The 22,536-nt window shown below is 46.6% G+C and overlaps 1 protein-coding gene across 1 annotated transcript in view; it reads right to left on the bottom strand.

Moving 5' to 3' along the window:
• Positions 1–6,116: 6,116 nt before the first annotated feature.
• The window catches only part of SLC6A5 (solute carrier family 6 member 5), a 51,015-nt gene continuing 34,595 nt past the window's right edge, over positions 6,117–22,536 (bottom strand). The window contains exons 10-15 of the mRNA XM_068977037.1: positions 21,584–21,696; positions 20,707–20,838; positions 19,630–19,729; positions 13,287–13,387; positions 8,732–8,899; positions 6,117–6,272 (exon numbers count right to left, since the gene is read on the bottom strand). Of these exons, the coding sequence (XP_068833138.1) occupies positions 6,117–6,272; positions 8,732–8,899; positions 13,287–13,387; positions 19,630–19,729; positions 20,707–20,838; positions 21,584–21,696 (770 nt within the window). The remainder of the gene's footprint in view (positions 6,273–8,731; positions 8,900–13,286; positions 13,388–19,629; positions 19,730–20,706; positions 20,839–21,583; positions 21,697–22,536) is intronic.

Raw genomic sequence — 22,536 nt, 5'->3', positions numbered from 1 at the left:
CTTGAGCAAACTCAGGGAGATGGTGAAGGACTGGGGAAGCCTGGTGTGCTGCAGTTCATGGGGTTACAAAGAGTCAGCCACGATTTAATGACTGAACAACAATAATAAAGGAAAATAATCTGAAAAAGAATATATATATACACACACACAACTGAATCATTTTTCTGTAAACATGACACTAACACAGTATTGTAAATTAACTATACTCCAATAAAAATTAGGGACATTCCCAGCGGCCCAGTGTTTAAGAATCTGCCTTGCAATGCAGGAGATGCAGGTTTGACCCTTGGTTGGGGAACTAAGATCCCACATGCCTCATGCCAACTAAGCCTGCGTGCCACAGCTAGAGAAGCGCACACACTACAACTCGAGAGAGGGTGACTGCCACAACGCACACCCAGCACAGTCAGGGTTTTTTAGCAAATAAATAACACTGGGGCATATAAACACAATGGAGCCTTCCCAAGTGAAAGTTCATGGTGTCTAAGCTCTACTTCGAAACACTCCACAGAAAGTTTCAATTCAGACTGGGGAGAGGGATACATAAGAAAGAAATGGGACATGAGTCGGTTAATGGTTGAAACTGAGTGATGCGGACATGAGAGAAAATATTCTACACTCACTGCTTTTATAGAGGCTTGAGAATTTCCCCCCCAAATTAAAACACAGCGGAGCACAGGGATCTCGGGAAGGAAACCAAGGATGATGAGCCGGAGCCAAATTCTGATGCCATGGAGAGTTCTTCTTTCAGGATGAGGTCTTCACTGAGTTTGTTCTTTGCTGCTCGGTCTGCGTGCTGAAGGGCAGCAAATAGACAAGCCTGAGTGGCTGTGTGGCAGTCTCATTACCACAGGATGGACCCTGATGCTCTTGGCTTGCAGTTTGCAGCATCAGCTTCCGAGAGCATCTCTTTTCCCACTAAGAGTGGTGTGGCTTACCCCCATAGCCAGCCCGAAATGGCAGCTGAAGTTGGAGCGTGTTTGGGTTCATTGAGGAAGACAGGGTCAAGCTTCTGGGTTAACAGGATCCGACAGGAATGCACAGCTGCCAGTCTCTGCACACGACCCCAGAGCTCAGGGCCCCTGTTTGCCCAGGGGGAGGGGAACATGGGGGCTCCACACTCTTAAAGGAGAGGAACGCCTTGTGTTGATCTGCTTGTGTGCTGGTTTAATATGTATAGTCTTTCTACTCAGCTCTGTGTTCCATGAGCTCCGGGACTGTTTCATTTTTCATTCAGTGTAGCCTGGGGTCTAACTCAGCGGAGGAGCGACGCAAATGTTTGTGGAATTGAAATAAAGTTGAATTGAAGACTGACAAAGTGGTCATTAAAATATACCCAAGGATTTAACTTGCCCAGTCCTTCTGTTCAGATTCACTCAGACCCTCTCTCCTTCCCTCTCTCTCCCTTCCCCAGGAGGGGTGATTAATAATTCAGCAAACAATAGCGTATTCTGATGGCTCCGAATATAACAATTTAATTGATATTTGTTTCTGCAGCAGTGCAATATCTCATTTTCCCAGGAGGGCAGTTTTCCATTTCTGTTCCAGGTTTCTCCCAACAAAACAGATCAATCCTGGGAATACCTGAAGGCCATTTGTTATGAAAGAAAGAATGCGGGTAGTGGGTTTGAAAAAGACACAGTTCTGTAGCAATCAGGTTTTTAAACACTGACATTTATTTAGGGGTTTGTCAACTCATACATTATTAGGATAAATTCTAATTTATATCAGTATATAATAGGCAAATATATAATACCATAAATTGCATTTGTACACATAAATACAAAATTTGAGGTAGGGCCTCAAGAATAATGACTTCTTAAATGAATAATGCACAGTATATAATATGTACTCTATAAGATATATATATATGGTGCATCATTTATAATGTAATATATTTTCTTCATGTACAGTTAATGAAAAAATATAAGGACCTGATTAGGGAACATATCTTTATTCATTGGCGACAGGACCACATAAGATGCCTGCATTAAGGACAATAGCCAAGTACGCAGTTAAAGAATAAACCTATCCCATGATAGGTCCATATAAAGTGCAAAAAAAAGACCCAAAAAATGAGACACAAAACAGTTCCTAGTCAGTTACTAAGTATCATCCTAGCAATAAAATACACCTATAAGGCAAATGGTTACCTGAAGATGTATTTAATCCATGGCAGGCAAATCAAGCCACCGCTCCCTCTTCAGGGGTGATGAATACCCAATCTGAGAACACTTTCTCTTTGGCTGCAGGCTGCTTAGAGGTGACCAAAGCAGAGACCACAATTCAAAATCACTTGGCCTTTCTGTATAGTTGAAGCAAAATCCAGGAAAGATAGCTTTACTTTTGCAAATCCTCAGACCACTTTGCAGAGAAATCAGCATTAAGATTCGATCATCCAAACCTTTGCTCCCAGCCTGGAGGTTTCCTACACAATACCCAGGAGGAAACAGAGGCGACACTCATTCGCTGGCCTTGGCCTGTTTTCTCTGCAAGAGAACCTACCACCCAGCCTGAAGAAATGTGTCACAGACCCAAAGCCAGGTAGCAGCAGCAGGATCTTGCCATCACACTTACATGAAGCAATAGTTATTGTACAAGTCTCTGGCGAAAAGAATGATGACCAATGGCCAAGGGAACAAAGAGAAAAGAAAAAAATCTTAGTTTTAGGCATGGGAAAACCATGCTGACAGGTCAAGTTTATCAGAAGCACTGAGGCACATAGAGATAACAGAATTAGAACTTAAAGGAAAACTCAACTCCAGTGCAACATTAGCAAAGACAACCCAAGTCTTTTCCATTTCCAGGTCATTGTGTTCAATGTCCTTTTAAAGTGCCACTCACTGAAATACAAGTTGACTCCATTTCTGACCTAATACACATCGGAAATTTCAAAGACATTGAGGTCATCGAGATTTTGCATTGACCACAGATTCCATGCAATAAATAAATATAAGAGAGAAAGAGGAAAAAGACCAGACTGGACACATTTGTACATGACAAACACACAGCCTTAAAGAGATTAAAAGTTACTAATACACAAGACAAATAAATGTATAAGAAGCCACACCACCAATTGTGAAGGCATACACATGTTTTTCTCCTTTAAGGATATTACAGGGTTACTGTTTTTAACATATGGCTTTTTTTTTCTCAGAATGGGTTTCTGGCATTTGTTGGTATTAGGAAACAATTTCACAAGTAGAAAACACCTCACCATTCTGCACAGTGAGCCAACACAAGCCTTTCCTCAGCAACTCAGTTTTTGCCTCCATTTGAAGGGGAACTGTCAAGTGGCGCTTTATGACAATGCTGTTCACTTCATTTTTATTCATTCATTTTTTTCCTTCCACTTGACTGTGCATTTCAATAGCATGGACACATCCATCTGGCCATATGCATCTCAGCGACCCAGCCAAGTCCAGGGGAGGTACCACATGAGCAGACTGGCCATGAGTGGAGACAACTCAGATACCGAACACTGCTCTGGTAAGGAAAGCCTCGAAAGTTAAACACGACTGTAGAAAGAGACAAAACTAAACTCACAAGGTAACCATTCCCAGGTAAGCTTAGAACCTTCCACCTTTAAGGACACTGTGCTTGAAACTTGGATGCTGTAAGAAAAAAGTTTTAAAAACACAGACAGACACACACCCACAAACCCAGTTGCTCAGGGAACAGCCCCTGGGTCTTACCTGGACAAACTGTAATGAACACAAATGTCCTGCCCCCAAGTGCAAAACGCACTAGTTAATGAGGCTGTCCCCATTCTCACAATGAACTAAACTTGCGGTGTGTACAAAACAAATCTGGCAGCATCCAGGAGTTTACCTCACTCCCTTTTTAATCACAACAACAATAATTAACAGAAATTGGGCTGGCATCCAGCATCCAACTCAAATTTTAGCCAAGAGGCAAGAGAGGAAAGCCAGAAACCACGCATCCTTACGCAAGCCCACTGTTCCCACGGGAGGATGCTAATTGATTTCAGTAATTTTCTTCAATGTTCAAACTGGAAAGGCTGCAGACCCTTTCCAAACCAAAGCTAGTCCCCCCTTCCCCTCCCACCCCGTTGGACACCAAAGGGGAGAGGCTAAATTTTGGTACCACCGTGCAGGATCTGCTAGAGCCCTCGGGACTTTTCAATATGGCTTTCTCGGGGAAACCAATGCTAACGCTGGACAGGTCAATATGGGAAACACCAGGGCGGGAAGGTCATGGCTCAGCTTCCTAAAGCTAAGTCTAAGGGAAGCTCAGGGTTAGTCTCTGTGATGGATTCCAGTAAGTTCTAGCTTTGGGAGGTACGTAAGCAGAGAAAGGGAACATGAGGAGGAAGAACAAACACGCCTTGAAAACAAAAAGATGAAAAACCCAGAGTTTGAAACCCACTTGCATTTCCTTTCGTGAACGTTTCCACAGACCACTCTTCAAAACCTGAAGTTCACATGGCAAATGACGATGATATCTGCCCCAGAAAAGAAAGAGCTCTCAGTAAGATGAGCTGCGGTTTTTTTTTCTTTAACAAATGAAGTTATTTTTTTTAAGTATTACTTTAAGGTCTGTTGTTGGGTTTCGTCACTGTTGAAAAGGATGAAAATGTCACATCAATATATAAGATTTGAACTGAAAACTTTGCCTGAGACCCTGTAATATGAAAACGAACAAGAAAATGATTGCAATGGTCTCCCCTAAGGAAACAATTTTACGTTTAGATATTATTACTAGAAGGGGGAAAAAAAAAAAAAGACTATACTACACTATACTCACCATCTCTACAGTGATTCCTAAGATATTTATAAGGACAGAAAACACCATTACAAGTACACACTACGTGAACACTTATCACATTTTAAAAATCTCATATATGCATGTTCAGGATACAAGAAGATAATAGAGGTTACAGCTTCGCCAATCTCTGTAGACATATGATCCGCTCTCATTAGAGTGTGATTATGAGTACTGTGAACTGGGAACTCTTCAAATGGTATCAGTTAAGTGTAGTCTTAAAAGCAATAGCTCTAATTGGCTCACTTGCTACTTACCTAACCTGCATGTATCAGAAACTTCTGTACCTACAGTGACCTAAAAAGTACAGTGAGTATTAGGGTTGCTTTCTCTTCAACTCTCTACTTTGACTCAATGGCTACAATAGGCATTGACTCTGAGTGAAAAAGTGAAGAGTAAAAACTGAGACACTGTCTTTCGAGAGTTTGTGCCTGATATGTGTAACACATGGACAGAACCAGAGTAAGTCTCAGTTTCCCAGACGTTGAGAGACAAGGTAACTACAGCTCGTAGAAAGACATTTGGAAGAGAAGACATATGGGCTGCTGACGCTGGACCATGGTGTTCGACGTATGGAGAAACCAGAAGGGCACTCTGGTATGAATGTATGATATCAGGCACAAATAACATGAAGCAGAGGTAGAGGAAAGGACCCAAAGAATTCACAACTATGGTCATTAAAAAAAAAATCAACTGAGGGAATAGAGCCGACTCTTCCTTGAGGTTCTCAGCTTGCAGAGAGAAAGCATGCGAGTCCTTTGCGTATTTGAGATAGCTGGTCCAAATGATGGAAACAGAGCCCCAGTCATGAATGGAAATGGGCACTTCATCACCTTGGGGGTGTCTGAATCCACCAGCCTCATCTTACTTGAAAACATTTTCTGACCACTGCCAACCCTCCAGAGATACCCTGCCCTGAACTTTGTGTGCCTGAACGAAACTACAACGTGGCTCAGATGAGTCCAAACCAACCATCTGGTTATCCTGCATCAGCCTGACTGGCCTCACCGGTGACAATCACAGAGGATGCTTCTCTCCTGACCAACTCATGAACATCTACGTGTGACTTCACTGGGAGGCGCTCCCCTCATTGATTCAAGCCTGTGAGGTAAACCCCACTGGAAACTGACGGCATGGACGCGGGCAAACCAAGCTCTGTCCAGCTCTTGGCTGCAGCATGCAACACTATGTCCTACTTTTCTAAATCATCTCTCATGCATGGGTATGAACTGAGATGTGGGGAGAAGGAAGACGAAAAATGGGCAAACAGCTATCAGGGAAAGGCAGAGAGGAGAAAGAGAATCAAGTCTGGGCCATCCCATGCCATCAGACTAGCACTGGGTGCCTAGTTCCAAATCCTTCACTGGCAGTTTGAGTCCCAGCGAAGAGGTCCCCAAGGGGTCGATCATGTTCTTGTAACGCTCCCCACGGTGCTGAGCTAAGAAGGGACCCCAGTCCGGCTGCGGCGAGCACACCAACTTCAGCCTCTGCAAAGAAGCCAAAGACACACAGGGTCACAGAAGCAAAGCACCCTTTTCCCCCAGACACCACTCACCCATCCGCAAACTGCATGCGACCACATTTGCCAGAATACCTCCTGGAACCAAGAGGTCCTCAACCAGGAGAAGCAGTTAGGAAGACCAGCCCCATTCATTAACGAGGCCAGGAATGCGTTACAGAGGAAACTTAGTTTAGTTTACCTGAAATTATTTATATCACCCTACAAGCAACATTACAGTTGCTCAGGGTTTGCTATGCACAAGATTAATAGAAGATAAAGGGCCCAGATTCTAATTATACATTTTTTCCCTCCAAATGGAGAGGATCCACAAGCTGCTCTCTCTACTGCCAAACACAGTCTGCAAAGGACATGTACTCAATTACTTTGTTCTAGTCTCAACAGTGAGTTGTTACATCAAAATAATTGGATTTTGTTTAGCATATTTCCCAAAAGTATATAAATGGCCAGGAAAAAAAAAAAAAAAACCCTCAACCCCAAAGATACAATGCCAAGAGTGAGCAAAGATTTTAATTATCTGTTGACAAAAGTATACGCTTCTGACTTGGTTCAAAAGTGTGGGTTCTTGCAGAAGAGCTAAAAACAATGGGAATGTCTCTAATCCTTCAACTGAACGTTTCAGGGAAAACATAATTTGACCGGAGCATTTTCTAGAATAAGGAAAAAGAAGGCAGATTTCTGACTACATCAGAGGGAACAATGATGTGTTTATTACCTATTAAAAAGAAGCTGCTTCTTATAGCTGTTAGTTTAGTCTCTCCCTTAATCATCAGTTTGCAACCTTTGTGTCCCAAATTAACCATAATAAATTTATATCGCCACCTCATCAGTTTAGAGGATTTCAGCCTAAGAGTAGCAGAGGCTAACGCAGCTTCTGTTCAGAAGGAAAGAGGTTACTGGGTCAGGGAGTGGGCATCCACCTGAGGCCAGAGCAAGCCATCCTTGGCAGGGAGGGGACCATGTCAGTGCACCTTAAGGAGACAACAGGCAGAATGTCCTGAGGATGGAACCTGGACTACTGCTTCAGTAAGAAGGCTTCTGCTTCTCCCTCTGCCAACTCTGCGTCCAGCTTTAGTCCAAGAAAAACAAAGGCTACCTCCTCATCGCGTGCACATTCATGTCGCCCGTTCACTCATGGGCTCTCTTCCCATCTGCTGTTCCCCTCCCGAGCCCGCGTGAGATGTTCCAGGGTGCTCTCTTCCTCCATCTGGCTGACGGAGAGCAAACCCCACGCAGCTGTTCCTCACCACCCGCACCTCCGCGTGTGTTTCTTCACCTCGTTCTCATCCAGTGCCTCTCAGGCTTGAATTCGCATCAGAATAACCTGGGGGCTTGTTAAACTATGGCCACCAGAGACCCACATCTGCCAGATTCTGGTTCAGCGGAGCAGAGTTGGAGCCTGATTATTTACATTTCCAGGAAGCTCCCAGGCTTCCCTGGTAGCTCAGAATCTGCCTGCAACATAGGAGACCTGAGTTCAATTCCTGGGACGGGAAGATGCGCTGAAGAAGGGAATGGCAACCCACTCCAGTCATCTTGCATGGAGAATTCCACGGACAGAGAAGACTACATACAGTCCATGGGGTCGCAAAGAGTCAGACATGACCGAGGGACTGACACTCGCACTTTTACTTTCAAGCCCCCAGGTGGTGCTGGCCCCTGGGCCAGGCCCTGAGTAGCACTGATCTGGTCCGAAACAGCAGCCCGCTGGACCTCCAAGACAAGGCAGCACTGATCGCTTCCTAGCACGTCTGAGCACTTGATTTCTCAGGAATAACAAAAGCCAGACCACACTTCACCGGTGGCTCAGCAAGTGGCTGTCCATCTTCTCTGGAGTGAGGCAAAGAGTTTTTGCATGAGGAATGGGAAATGGGTTCAGCAAGGGACTAACTAAGACAGGCATTACCTCATACCAGCCATGCCCTGGACCTTTCATTACATTCTACGGGCATGTTACATTCTAAGTGACACACTGACCCTCAGCTACGCCTAGTGATTTTAAATGTGACTGGTAATAGGTGTTTAGAGGGGGAGGTGCCTCCAACAGAGAGAAACATCAGGAAAGGGGCAATCTGCTGTGTGGTTAACAACCAAATGCTGGGATTTAAACTCTGGGTGAAGGGAGAGGAGGAGGGAGCTCGTGGAGAGAGGCGACACCCTGATCACTTATTTTTTGGAGCCGTCACTGCTCTGAGGAAGAACACAATAACAGCTCGGCCTGCCGATAGGCTGAGCCCCTCCATTCGAAGAATAACACATAATAAAAACAGGTTTAATAGAAACGATAGCAACTGTAACCACTTAATCACCCAGTCTCCCGCTAGAATATGTTTACCAAATCTTTTTTTTTTTTTTTTTTTAAAGCACAGAGCGCTCAGAGCTTCTCCCCTGGGAGGGAACGGCAGGCGTAGGAGCTGATACAATTACCTCAATAAATCTGCCAGGAGCCAGGTGCATTTTTATCACAAACATGATCGGGATCCAGATAACGGAGCAGGCAAGCATGAGCCATCCAAGCACCATGGACCAGTTAGGGTAGCGGTAAGAGCCATAGGTCATGGGCTCCCACTGGTAGAAGCTGAAGCAAAGGATAAACTGGGAAGAAAAAAGAAGCGCACATGTTAGGTGGGGACGTGAGCACGCCCTCAGCAGTCACATGTCAGAGCCCTGCTGTGAGCTGCCTGCTTCCATACCTATTATCTCATTTCCCCCCAGGATGATCCTGTAAAGGAAGTATTATGACTACATTTTCCAAACGAAAGAACTGGACTTCAGAGATGAACTGACGCACACTGAGGTGCTAAAGCTGTACTTGCCATCACATAAAAATTCAGCGATGCATGTGGGTGTCTATACACTCAGAGGGGCTGCGAGGACGAATTTAAAGGATGTACACCAGGGTGACTGAGGGGTGGAGGTGGGAGAGGGGATGGCGGGTGGTTTTAAGAGGCTGTCTCTGCTTTCTATAACTGATAATCAAGCCTGAGTTATAAGGGGAAAATCCACTAGGTTAATGTGAAAAACTAATTGAATCTACTCTGCTTTTACCTTGAATAGGGAAAGGACCATCTCCAGGAGCTGCCTCTAAAGCTGGCCAAGTGGTTCCCGAGCAGCGGCTGAGCAGGAAGCCTGGTTCTATAATCAGCGCTGGGACAAAGAGAGGGGCAGCCCAGCCCCCCTCAAATGACACAAGGTGGATGGCCTTGCCACAAAATGGTGAGCTGGGGACAGGCTAATCTCAGCTCTACCACTAACTAGCTGAGGGACCCGTAAGTCTCAGACTTCTCTGCTATAAAACAGATCCGTTTTACACCGGGTAGACAACCCAGGGGTGTTCTGGAAACAACAGTCTGCTATTTACTCAGCGGACCCCTCTCCCTTTCTTGTTGTTGATTTTTTCAAAAAATGTCTGTTTCTTTGGCTGAGCTGGGTCCTAGCTGTGTCTCGTGAGAGCTTCAGTTGCAGCAAGTGAATGCTGAGTTGCAGCATATGGGATCTAGTTCCCAGACCAGGGATCAAACCCCGGCCCCCTTCATTGGGAGCATGGAGGCTTAGCCACTGGACCACCAGGGAGGCACCGCCCCCTTCACTTTTAGGAGAGGTCATGATGCATTTTCAGCGCTTGATGCCCCCTCACCACGCATTTTGGCAGACAACAGCGATGAGAAACCTCTGAAAAGTTGGTTAGAGCAGCTGCAAAGGAACAGATATGTTGGGAAAACAAACAAGGCACCAGGAAAGACAGAAGAGGAGTCCTAATGGCTGTGTTGGGGGCGGGAGGAAATGGAGTTCTCCCCTGTTTTCAACCCACCCAAGGCAGCCTCTGCCTAGAACAATGCACCCGCCTACTTCCTCCCTCCTCCTCACCTCTCTTGTTCTATCTTAAGCAGTAAAAGAATTGCCTGAAAATGATTGGGGGGAATTATGTCAGGAAAGATAATACATGGAAGTGTTCTGGAAAAGTGGGAAGCATTATACAAATGTAAGGCATCTTTATGATTGCTGCAAAGCCCGGGCTGTCAGGGCAAGTGATTATTCCAATGCAACAGTAATTCAATATATGGATTCAAAGCAGCAAGAGCCTGAAGACAATGGCTGAAAATACTGCTCCTATAAGAGATATATCTACTCTAGACCCCCTTTAGAACACTTGCCCCTAGAGTTATAAGCTTTATTAACAAGTCTATTGGAAATAGGGCTTAATGTAATTATGGTAAGTTGCTCCATTTCATTTACTATATAAATAGCAATACATCTGCTTATGTGTGCATAAGTCAGTAACATGATCTGCCTATGTATACAATAATTGCATGCAGAATATTTATAGCTCTATAAATTCATAAAGGCACATATAAAAATGATCAATTTTATTTCAGGGGTTTTGAAGTCATCGAAACCCATAATCTCAGCTCAGTCTAGTCTCCTACAAGATAACCGTGTTACAGAAGGGCAAATGGCCAAAGAGGAAGGGTTAGGCTTGGTCCTCTGATACCATTTCCTGTTACACAGGTATCATATCAAATTTATCTGTGTAAACTTGTTCTTGCCATCAATTTCACCCCGCCAAATCAGGGTGAAAACACCCTGCTCTCAGATGAACCTGGCCATGAGAAAGGATAATTTAGCCATGGAGCCAGGTCCACCTGACATTCAGCTGATGGCAACAAAAGGTGATGCTGATGATGGAACTGACCACTTTGTCTTGTCTCCAGCTCCTAAACACAGATGGAGGATTTGGCGGAAAATATCTTCTGGGACCTTGCCACAGGTTTCTGTGGGAGTTTTATAATGGAAACTGAGTAAAACACAGCACAGTTGAGGCACTTTCTCAAAAAACATAGCCAGTCCCCATTATCCCTTTTCTCTGAAATTCTGCTCCCAAAGAAGACTGGGATGATTGTAATCCAGAACTGGCAAAACTCCACTTGGAGATGAAAGCATCTAGGCTTTCAGAAATATATTAGACATGTGTTGCTGCTACTGCTAAGTCGCTTCAGTTGTGTCCAACTCCGTGCGACCCCATAGACTGCAGCCCACCAGGCTCCCCCGTCCCTGGGATTCTCCAGGCAAGAACACTGGAGTGGGTTGCCATTTCCTTCTCCAATGCAGGAAAGTGAAAAGTGAAAGTGAAGTCGCTCAGTCGTGCCCGACTCTTAGCGAACCCATGGACTGCAGCCTACCAGGCTCCTCCGTCCATGGGATTTTCCAGGCAAGAGTACTGGAGTGGGGTGCCATTGCCTTCTCCAAGAAGTGTGTTAGACAGGTATTATCTTTAAGCCTAGATAGCCTTGGATTCGATTCTTATTCTGCCCCCTGCAAGCTCTGTGGCCTCAGGCAAGCTCCTCAGCCTCTCCAAGCCTCAGCACAGGCCTCTGTAAAGTGAGGAAAGAATCACCTAGCAAGCAGGGTGGTCGGGAGCCTAAAAGACAATGTTCCTAAAGAGGCTGCCTGATGCTAGAGCCCCACCAGTCATCGTGTTGATTATCACTATGTGATATGTTTCTGCAGAATAGAGTAAGATTCTTTGAAGCTTAATCTGTTCTAAGACAGGAGGCAAAGGTCGAAAGAATCTGGGACAGATTCTAACTTTGATTTCACCCAAGAATAAACCGTGTGTAGCAGTAACAGGAGGATCTGGCGAAGCTCAGCAGAGATAAAAACAGCAGGGGCAGACGGGGGCGAGGGCGGGGGCGTTTCCTGTTTTCCTCTCGGTAGATGGCTAAACCCATCGGTCCCGAATTCAAGAAACTGAAAAATCTATCTCAATCCTTTTCAACTCTCACGTCCCCGGTCTGGTGGGACTTTTCAGACAAACTGCAGCCTCTGGTAGGTGATATCAGATACAGATACAGACGTGCACACAGGTGTGGCTTCTATATAATGTCTCCTGTCCATGCCGAGGGAGGAAATACTGAATGTGTTCTCTGTCTAAACTTCTTTTTCTGAAAGAAATTAAGATGTTTTGATTAAAACACACTTTGTGACAGTTTTGGGGTTGTTTTTGGATTTTTTGGTTTTGTTTTAAGGAAAATATCTGTTTTCTTTACTATTTTAGTCATGTTCCTTTAAAGAAGCTGTTACGGTGCAGCGAAACAAGGGTCTTAATCTGGTTTCTAGTGCCCCCTGCTGGGCTTAGCAGGAACTACAGCCAGCTTCCTGCAGCCTTTGACCACAAGCCAGGGAGGAAGACAAGGTCTCTTGACAATTACTGTGCTTAGAGAGCAGATGGAGGCAAAGCCAGAAGCTAAGCCGCGGTGAAGGAGCAGGTGACATGACGTGCCTGTGAGTCCCTATGCAGATTTACTGGTACAGGAAGGGCTCTGATCTTTAAGAAGATGAATGTCAGATGATCTTAAAATGTCATCATCACACTTGAGGATGGTAAGATAGTCCTCAAAAGCAATAAAGATGAACAATAAAAGTCTAACTTCTGCTATACGTATTAGTTGTATAGTGGCTGTGTTGAGCAGTGTTTAAAAGTTCTAGAGACAGACTGCTTGGGTTGAAACCCAGGCTGTTGTTACTATTAATAATTCTGCAATCCTAGGCAAGTCGCAAAAGCTCTGGGTAACAGCTTCCTCCTCTGTAAAATGGAGATAATTATAATACTAACCCTACAGAACTCCTGTAGGGGAGAGATGAGATGGTACATAAAAAGCACTGTGCACAAAGGGTGGACCGTAGTTAGCATGTGGGAACTGTGATCACACGAGGCATACTGATATAATGGGAAATGCTCCCGAGAGATGCTCCAAGCCAAGCCTGAGTCCTAGCTCTGCCCTCCACCCCTCCATCAGCCTTGAGCTTTTGGGCAGGGTGCTTCACCTCTTTGAGTTTCAGTTTCCTCAGCTGAAAGACAGGAATGATATCCATCCTACCAGCTCCCCAGGCTCATCTGTATGTAGGCACACGTCTTGTTCAACATAAAGCATTGCATATGCATGCAAGGTGCTGCTGGCATGATAAACCATGCAATCCTTACAGTTAAAATGGTCGGAGTCACAAAGGCCCAGCAGACTTTCCAGAAAATGTTTGGCTGGAATCCAATCATCATCTCGATATCTTCACAGAACCTCTGCAAGCCTGCAAAGAGACAAACGGAGATGGAACACGAGGTGTGGTGGCAGGGGGTGAGATGGGGCAGGGGACAGCAGGAGCACCTCTCACTCACGTGCCATTGGCTGGGATGGCCCCCTCTTGCTGCCAATATGACCCCTATTATGTAGGAAACCATCAGACAGGTGACTCACTGCTGGGAAGATGAAGGCAAATGGAATGTTTAAATAGATAGCAAACACTCTCTGCAGTGAAGTTCAACATGAGATGTCATCCCACGGTGCCAGCTAGAAAGCTCCATCCCAGCCTAACCCAGGCATCTCCATGCTGCCACAGTCTGACACAGTCACCTGTGTGGCTGTTTTCAAGGGTGGGTTCATGGGTTCAGCAACCAACTCTGGCAAACCCAATTATAATCATGATCAATAAGCACAGTGTATTATGAAAGCCTTGGGATTTCAAGGGAGACTCGCTGTATGTTGCTTTTTATCCCCCACGCTCCCAAGGATGGGCTTCCCTGGTGGCTCAGCTGGTAAAGAATCTGCCCACAATGCGGGAGACCTGGGTTCGATTCCTGGGTTAGGAAGATCCCCTGTAGAATGGAATGGCTACCCACTCCAGTATTCTGGCTTGGAAAATTCCATGGACTGTATAGTCCACGGGGTCACAAAGAGTCAGACACAACTGAGGGACTTCCAGTCACTCCCAAGGATACTCTTCCATGAGTCAATTTATCTCTGCTCCATGGAAGATGATAAGGGCAAGCAAGAACCAATGTGACTTCCACGTGGCTATCACCCACTTTATTGAAACTCAAAGGATTGTGGTCTTCTTGGTCACTGATCAACATAACTATGTAAAGCAAAAAGCAGACGAGGGTTTTTCTCAGGGCCCCAGATAACCAGCATCCTCTCTTTGAAAAGAAAAGCCACAGAGAATTTTTGAGGAGGAAGCAGTTTCTTGTATTGTTTCCTGAGCTCACCAGAAGCGAGGCTGTCTCAGAACTGGAGGGTTGCCATGCTGAAGAGACGTGAAAGGGCCCTGAGTTTGAGCCCCTTCATAGTCGGCAGTTCCGACTGGTAGCCCCAAGTAATGGGCCACTGCAGGCAAGAACTGCACACTCGGAGCAGCTCTCTGACCATCTTTGGGTTTGCCTGTGTCTCGTTTCCCATCATCAAACTCCTTCAATGACTGCCCTCTGGACACTAGACCCTCTGGATGTAAGGGAGGGTTAGAACGAAAAAAGAGATGAAAGTTAAAGATGAGGACCTCAGATGACCTTATCTGCAGGGCAGCAATAGAGATGCAGACGTAGAGAACAGACTTGTGGGAAGAGGGGGTGGGATGAATGGCGAGCGTAGCAGTGAAGCACATGCATCACCACGTGTGAAACAGGGGATTCACTGTGTGACCAGCGAGCTCAGCCTGGTGCCCTGTGACAGCCTGGAGGGGTGGGATGGGGAAGGGGGTGGGAGGGCGGGGACACATGTATTCCTATGGCTGGTTCACGTTGCTGTATGGCAGAAACCAACACAACATTGTACAGCAATCATCCTCCAATTAAAAAAAAAAAAGACAATGAGGACCTCAGAAACCCATGTGAAATCCTGAAAGTGGGACTCAGTTCTTCAAAACAGAAAAGACTCTAAAATCTTCGGTTTTCAGTATCAATCCTGTTACCAGACCCTTCCTCTCCATTAAACCATTCTCCAAGGAGATGGTGGTGTGCAGCTTGCCTGGGGAAACTGATGTGACATGGTTCAAGGTTAGACTGAGGAAGACGCACAGAGCCAGCCTCCTACGGGAGCCAGGGGTGGGAGGAGAAGTGCTCAGGTTCTCCCAGAGGGGATGGAGAGCTGGGTCCAGCCTGCGGGAGGGGGTGGATGGTGGGTGCCCAGTTTCAGCAGGAGGCAGTTCGATGCCCAGGAGCAGCCCCGGAACTGAGCAAGATGACTTGGGCTCCAGAGTTAGCACAAGCCCTGGAAAGTCAGCCTCCTCCCTTCCCGTGAGGGCTTTGGACGCCTGCTCCAACAGGCTCCACTCCAGGCAGATGCTGCCCAAGGGCACCAGTGGGAGCCACCAGGCAAGCCTCCCGCCTCTTGCTCATCCCTGAGTGAGGCTCTCCAATCCCTCCATCCCCTATCCATTCTGGCCCCCACCCATCACAGCCCACCTGCACCCTGACTCATGCCCAAGCCCCCACCAGAGTCCCTTACTGAGTCAGTGGCTAGGCCTTTGTTCTTATGGCTTCCTCTGCCTGCTCTGTCCTTCCCACTTGTCCCAGTCCCTCATCAAGGCTAACACTAGATAGAGGAATTGATTCCCAGTCCCTCATCAAGGCTAACGCTAGATAGAGGAATTGGTCTTGGAGCCAGGAGCTTGTGCACAGAGATCTGCCTGCTGCACGACCTTGAACCTGGAGGGGTAAGAGAGCTGCAAAGGAATCAGAGCAACAGCTTCTCCCTGAGCCAGCAGAAAAACAGCAGGAAATAACAGCGGTGAGCTCACAGCTACTGTTTTAGACTCAGTCACACAGACCTGGTGCCCAGAAAGGGGCTACCACAAGCTCCATATAACCAACCAATCCTGAACCGTCAGTCAAGGACCTGCCTCAGCGACCAATCACTTCGTGGCCTTTGTCTTCACCAGCCACACCCTTGCCTTTGGTCTGAGTATGGTCTTCCAGGGACTGCTCTCCTCGCTGTGTGGCCTGGTGCTGAGAAGGGTGACACCCCTGGATTATCGGCCTCCTGTTGCTATTTTGAACAAGTTTTAACATGGGGTTCCAGATTTTCATTTTGCCCTCAGCCTCACAAATTAGGTCTCCAGCCCTGTGTGTACCTCCAATTATTCTCTTGCGGTTAATGTGACGTTTTGGCTGCATCCCCTGGAGCCAAAATGCTATGTGTGGGCTTAGATTTTCCCTGCCTCGGTTAGCAATAAGCTCAATACTAAGCCTCAGTCCTTGCTTTCGTTTATGTCCTTTTATTTCTGAAATGCCATCTTCTTGAGCCCTTTTCTGGTTAGCCTGGCCCTCCTTAATCTTTGGGCAGCCTTAGGGCTCCCAGCCAGGTAAGAGTCATTGCCTGCTGGAACTAACATCCCTCACAAGGATGGAGAGAAAGACAGAGTGTGCATGGGATATAAAACAAGTCAGTCACTGACCAATGTGGAAGAAAACAGATCAAGGCCACTGAGCACATTGTGATCTGCAGGAAACGCACAGTGTAGAGCCAAGCAGATTACCAGGCACGAGGGCTCTGTGGCAGCAGGTTAATGCCAGGGTTTCCCCATCAGGGAAGTCCCTGTATTGGCTCTCAGGAAAGTACAAATCACTTTTACAAAGCGACTCTATTAGGTAAAAGTCTATTAAAGAGATTGTTCCTACACCAAACTTGGGGAGTTCCACTTCTCTAGCTACCACAAATCCGGATATTGGCCTTTGAAGAGTATTGTCTTGAGGGCCTGAATCAGCTCTTTTGATCTAAAGATAAAACTTGAAAGTTGTACACAATGTATTTTAAATGTTTGAATGCCAGCCTCTAGAATCTAGACTCGAGATCATTAGAACCGAGAAGAAAACACAAATCTCTGCAATTTGTCTGCCTCTTTCTCAGATTCAGCAGCCAGGATGATCAAATCAGTCAAGTTCATTTCCTTTCTTCATGGGTTCATGTTGAACTTCCTCACACTAATCTGCATTTGTTTGGGGGCTTATCATCTCAATAAAGAATCCACTGTCATCTGGAGCATACATTATATATTTATGCAAGCTTTTCCTTTCACCTCTAATAATGACGTTCGCTTCAAATATTTCTTCAAAGATTCCCTTCTTAGAATTCCCTCCAGGTCCAAATCAGAGGGTCACACCCACATGTGACAATACCGGAGTCAAGTTTAACCTGAGCTTAGCACAGAGTCCACCTAGTCCTGGGAGCTGGCCCAGCACCAGCTTTCTAGAGCCCAGGTAATTGCCCGGGTGATCCCCCTAGGAAGGCTAGCAGAGCCCAGGGAAAAGCACTCGGGATTTACTTTTTCCTTCAGAACCAAAAAATCTACCAGCAGATTTATATGAGGGCTGGGAGAGAGAAATTTAAGTCCTAAAAACAGAAGTGTTCAAAGGTTTCTGTTTTAACGGATGCGTGCAAACCACACTGAACAACCCTGTTTTATTGGAAACAGTCATGCAAACGTGCCTTTTGTGGGCAATATCAGGGAGGCTTCAGACAGCGGAGGAGGTCAATGAAGTGGCTACCTACACTTGGGCCAGTGCCACAGTGAAGTGCTTTCCTGAGTTTGCCAACAGACCATCTGGCAACTTCAGCTTATGTGTGGACCCACAAGGGCTCGAGTTTCCAAAAGAGAGCCCCAGAGGCCTCTCCGCAGTAACTCCTTTGGTATCTGGGCAAAAAGTTAGGATTCACTGTGGCAGACTGGCCGGGTTTCAGCCACTCTCTGCTCAGGTAGGAAGCTCTTTGAAGCCTTAGCCTAAATGCGAGTCTTCAATCACAGCGTCACTGCAGGCTTGAGGCTGTCTCATCAGCCCAAAGTGCTGGCAGTCTGGCCTCTGATGCCATCAGGACAGCTGGCATGCCTGCCCGCTTCTCTGGCCAGAAGCTAAACTCTCTCTGCAGTGGGGATGTACACTCCAGCTGAGATAAATTCTTCTTCTGCCAATGCCCAACAATGGCTGCAGTGTTTTCCTGTTTCTGGGGCACCCAGATTTTACTTGAGAGGTTTCCTTTTTATATCTTGACTGCCCATCACCCTCCATTTTAATGTATTTTTCAGTAAAGCAAGGAGCTGCTGAAGCCCTGATGGGCAAGAGGCTAACCATTACATTAAAGGCAAAAGGCTCTTAAGCACATCCCTGCATCCAAGTGATACCCTGCCTTTCCTTTCACCATCACTTTTCGGTTTTGAAATACAGATGGGTCTTCTGACTTGGCATTTTTCCTCTATAGTAAATACGGTATTTACTATAGAGGCCTTATCTATATTAGGGATGTCCCTGTGAGGCACAAGGACATCAGCACCACCTTGAACCCCATAAGAGTGGCGGTACACAGGAGGGGCTCAAGAGGTCACCCGGTGAAACTCAACCCCACCCCCCAGCCAAGCACAAACACCTCTCCAGGAAGGGAAAAGATGGCATCTGCTAATTTTTCCTATTCTTCTTGAGACTGGCCCCACTGATTATAGGATGCTCGTTGCTATGGTGATGCTGCTGCTGCTCCTGCTAAGTCGCTTCAGGCACGTCCAACTCTGTGTGACCCCATAGATGGCAGCCCACCAGGCTCCGCTGCCCCTGGGATTCTCCAGGCTAGAACACTGGAGTGGGTTGCCATTTCCTTCTCCAAGGCATGAAGGTGAAAAGTGAAAGTGAAGTCACTCAGTCATGTCCTACTCTTAGCCACCCCATGGACTGCAGCTTACCAGGCTCCTCTGTCCATGGGATTTTCCAGGTAAGAGTACTAGAGTGGGGTGCCATTGATAGGAAGGGTTGATTTGTCAGGGAATTGGAAGTTTCTTCCTGGGAAAATCTGGGGTTGAGATCTTGCATCACAGGCTCCCAAGATGCTAATAAAGTCTAAGAATCTATGATGGGGCTCTCCTGGTGGTTCAGATGGTAAAGAATCTGCCTGTAGCTCAGGAGACCTAGGTTCAGTCCCTGGGTCAGGAGGATCCCCTGGAGAAGGAAATGGCAATCCACTCCAGTATTCTTACTGGGAAAATTCCATGGAGAGAGAAGCCTGGAGGGCTACAGTCCACGGGATTGCAAAGAGTCGGACACAACTGAGCAACTAACACATACACACACACACACACACACACACACACACACACACACACACACACAAGGATCTGTGAGGTTCTTTTTTCTCACTAGTATCAGGAGACCACCAATGAAGCTACTCCTCACCTCAAGCTGCATGAAGACTATAGCTACCAAGATCCTGAAATACTTTCACAGGAGCAAAGCAGTCTCCCTCTTCCCCCCTAGTCTGGCCACCATCCACAGGCATTAAACAGTTACTTGTCAAGGGCATGTCCCAGTTCTAGCAGTTTCTGATAACAAAGTTTCACCATCGGTCATCTTTTAGATCCAAGTGATTGAGGCAAGTTTGGAAATAAAGGTGCAGCTCTGTTTCCTAAATAGCTGCAATGAAGCCTTTGCCTTGTCTTCTTAAATAGGAGAAACCTGCCAGCCACAGACTCCTCAGCGACACTCAGTTTGGCCTCAGCATCCATCTCAGTGGTTCCCTTACCGTACACATAGGAGATCCCCACGAGCTCAAAGATGGCGATGATGACGAGGGCATAGGAGGCAGCATACGTGTCCACAAGCTGAAACATGTAAATTCCACCCTGGCAGGGAAGAGAGACAAGCAACGTCAGTGGGCCTGGATCCAGGCTGTGTCCCACTTCCAGCAGCCAGTCCTTCCAGCCTGAGCAGGGTCACGTGCCAACAGGAGTCAAAGGATTCCCCCCTCCCCCGGAGAGGAGCAACTTAACTCTGGTCAAGTAAGCCAGCGGCCTTGCTGTATTAGCAAAGCAGTCTCTTGAGAGACTCCCAAGCTCATCAATAGCACAAGCCCAGAAAAGTGATTTAACATCTGACTCTTCAAAGGCAGAGGTCACACATTCGAAGATGTAAATGTAAAAGGAGCCAGACTGCGTCATTTCTGCTTGAAGCAACAGATGGCCGTTTCTACCCATGCACCTGCATGTGACTGACCTCCATAGGACCCTCAGGTGTCGATGGGCAGTCCTCACACATCTGTCAATGGGCAGTCTTCATACATCCCCCTGTATCTTTACCCCACTCTTACATGAGGTTTAGAGACCATCTCCTTTCAATCCATCATTTTACAAATGAAGGAACCCAGGCCCAACGTGGTGACTTGCGCAAGGTCAGAGAGACAGCAAAAGCAATATACATATACATCAGGTGAGCAAACACTCATCTTCCCAGACACTCAGGACCAGAAGAAACTCCAGTGACTATAGATATTGAACATTACAAGTAATCAAGTGGAAATGCCTCTGGCCAGTGAAGCTGGATTTCCACGTATTTCATTTTCTTCAAGTAGGACACACCTGTCTCGTTGGCTCAAGAAGGCTACATCTCAATTATGAAGATACTAGAGGTATCGTTCGTAGCCAAGGTGACATATTTCCCTCTGCGGTCAGAATCTCTAATGGACTGGTGCCATCTGCTTGAAAATGGCAATGGTTTGGCTGTTATTCTAAGGTCTGGGAGTTAAGAGTAAAGAGACGGAAAAGCCATCAGCCCCACCCGCAACCTGCCCCCATCCTAAGCCTGTGCCCAGCTGGCGTCCTACCTGAGTGATCATTGGGAAGCCCATGATGAAGAAACAAACGCAGCAGCCCAGAGTAAAGACCGGCTTGTGAGTGCGCAGGTACTTGGGGAACTCGTCCGAGATGGAGGTCACTATGGTTTCGATGGTAGCAAACTGGAATGATGCCAGAGAAGGGACGCCTGAGACGCTGCCCAGCCCCACAGGCTCAAAAGAGTCCTCTGTGTCTCCCACCAGGCCAAGTGGCACTGGTATGAGGACTGCTCTTCGGGGTTGCTTTCCCTTGATGAGTCTAAAGGATCTTGCTGGGGTCCAACCCACAAGGTCAACAAGTGGAATCTAAGCAGGATGTGAACCTTAGAGCTATGTCTCCAGCGTCCAGAGACTGCACTCACATCCATCCACTAGGACACTTTAAGCTTCACTTTGTATTCATGAGATGTAAATTCCTCTCCTCCCGTTTACATCGCATTTGATCTTCCACTTGAGGGAAAAAACCCTCCTTGCACCCAACTACTAAACTCTGAGCACCTGTCAGCATGATTTGTAGTAGTCTCAGCCCCAGAGCAATTTCCCTAAAATTGACTTCATATTATTCTCCCTTATGTGGCCCCACAGAAATCGCTTTAGCAAAAGGACACCAAAGCAGGAAGAACATAAGTAAAACTCGCACGGAAAAAGGAAAGGGAGAGAGCACAGGTCCTTTGCACCATCACCTAAGTCACCCACAAATGCAAGGTTATCCTGAGCTTTGGCCAGGTACCTCACCATCCCTACCCACCACTTCAGGAAACACTGAGATAATGCTACCCCCAAACCCTGCCACAGGCTGGATTACAGAGCCCCAGGAGAGGGGTCTTCAGAAGGAGGACTGGAGCAGAGGTCAAAACGGGACACTCACCATAGTGTCAAGTCCAAGAGTGAGGAGCATCAGGAAAAAGATGATGGCCCAGAAGGGAGAGAGGGGCAGCCTGGTTAAGGCCTCTGGGTAAACCACGAATGCAATACCTGGTCCTGGAAAGAACAAGACAGATGACTCCAGGCAGGTCCAGCTCCAAGACCCCTCTTCCTGGAAGCCCACAGGATCCTCTCTCCATGGCAGTCCTGAGTCATTTACAGGAGAAGCTGCTCCTTCTGTGTCCTATGTTTTCACTCCTCTTCATCCATTTCCCCAATTAGACCTCAAACTAATTGAAGGGAAGGACCGGAGGAATTAGGTCCACATCTCAGGAAACTCATAGGAGAGGCTCAAAAAGAGTGGCAAAGCAGAGACTCAGGACCAACCCAACACTACGGCCAGGCTGTGTCCCATGCAAATAAACACAAAAACCTCCATGTCTATATTAATGGGTTGAGGAAGGATGTAATATTACCCTCTAGAACAGTGGAGATTTTGCTCCCCAGAGCATATACGGCAATGTCTAGAAACATTTTTATTCTCATAACCAGGATTTTTGATTCTCATAACCAGGATGTCTTGGAGGATGATTACTGGGGTCTAGTGTGTAGAGGCCAGATGCTGCTAAACATCCTTCAATGCACAGCCCCCACAGCAAAGATTTATCCAAGCGTGCTGAGATTCAGAAACCCTGCTATCAGGGTTAAACATTCCCAGAATGACATCATTTCCCCCTTTTGTTACCCTTCTTCTTAGTCACTCCTCCAGGCAAAGCCGTGTATACAAAACATGAATCAGTCTAATGCTTTTAGGATCTTGCCCTACAAAGGCTTGGTAAACATGGGGCTGTATCAGTCCACAGGTAATTAGATAGGGATGAGGGAAACACAAAAGTTAAGAGAGTTTGGGCTCTAATGGCTAGGCAGTTCAGGGTCCAAATTCAGACTCCATGACTT

This window comes from Capricornis sumatraensis, chromosome 8, assembly GCF_032405125.1.
Source record: "Capricornis sumatraensis isolate serow.1 chromosome 8, serow.2, whole genome shotgun sequence".
Classification (NCBI taxonomy): domain Eukaryota; kingdom Metazoa; phylum Chordata; class Mammalia; order Artiodactyla; family Bovidae; genus Capricornis; species Capricornis sumatraensis.
The sequence above is the reverse complement of the archived record's forward strand: the minus strand, read 5'-3'. Positions and strand labels throughout refer to the sequence as shown.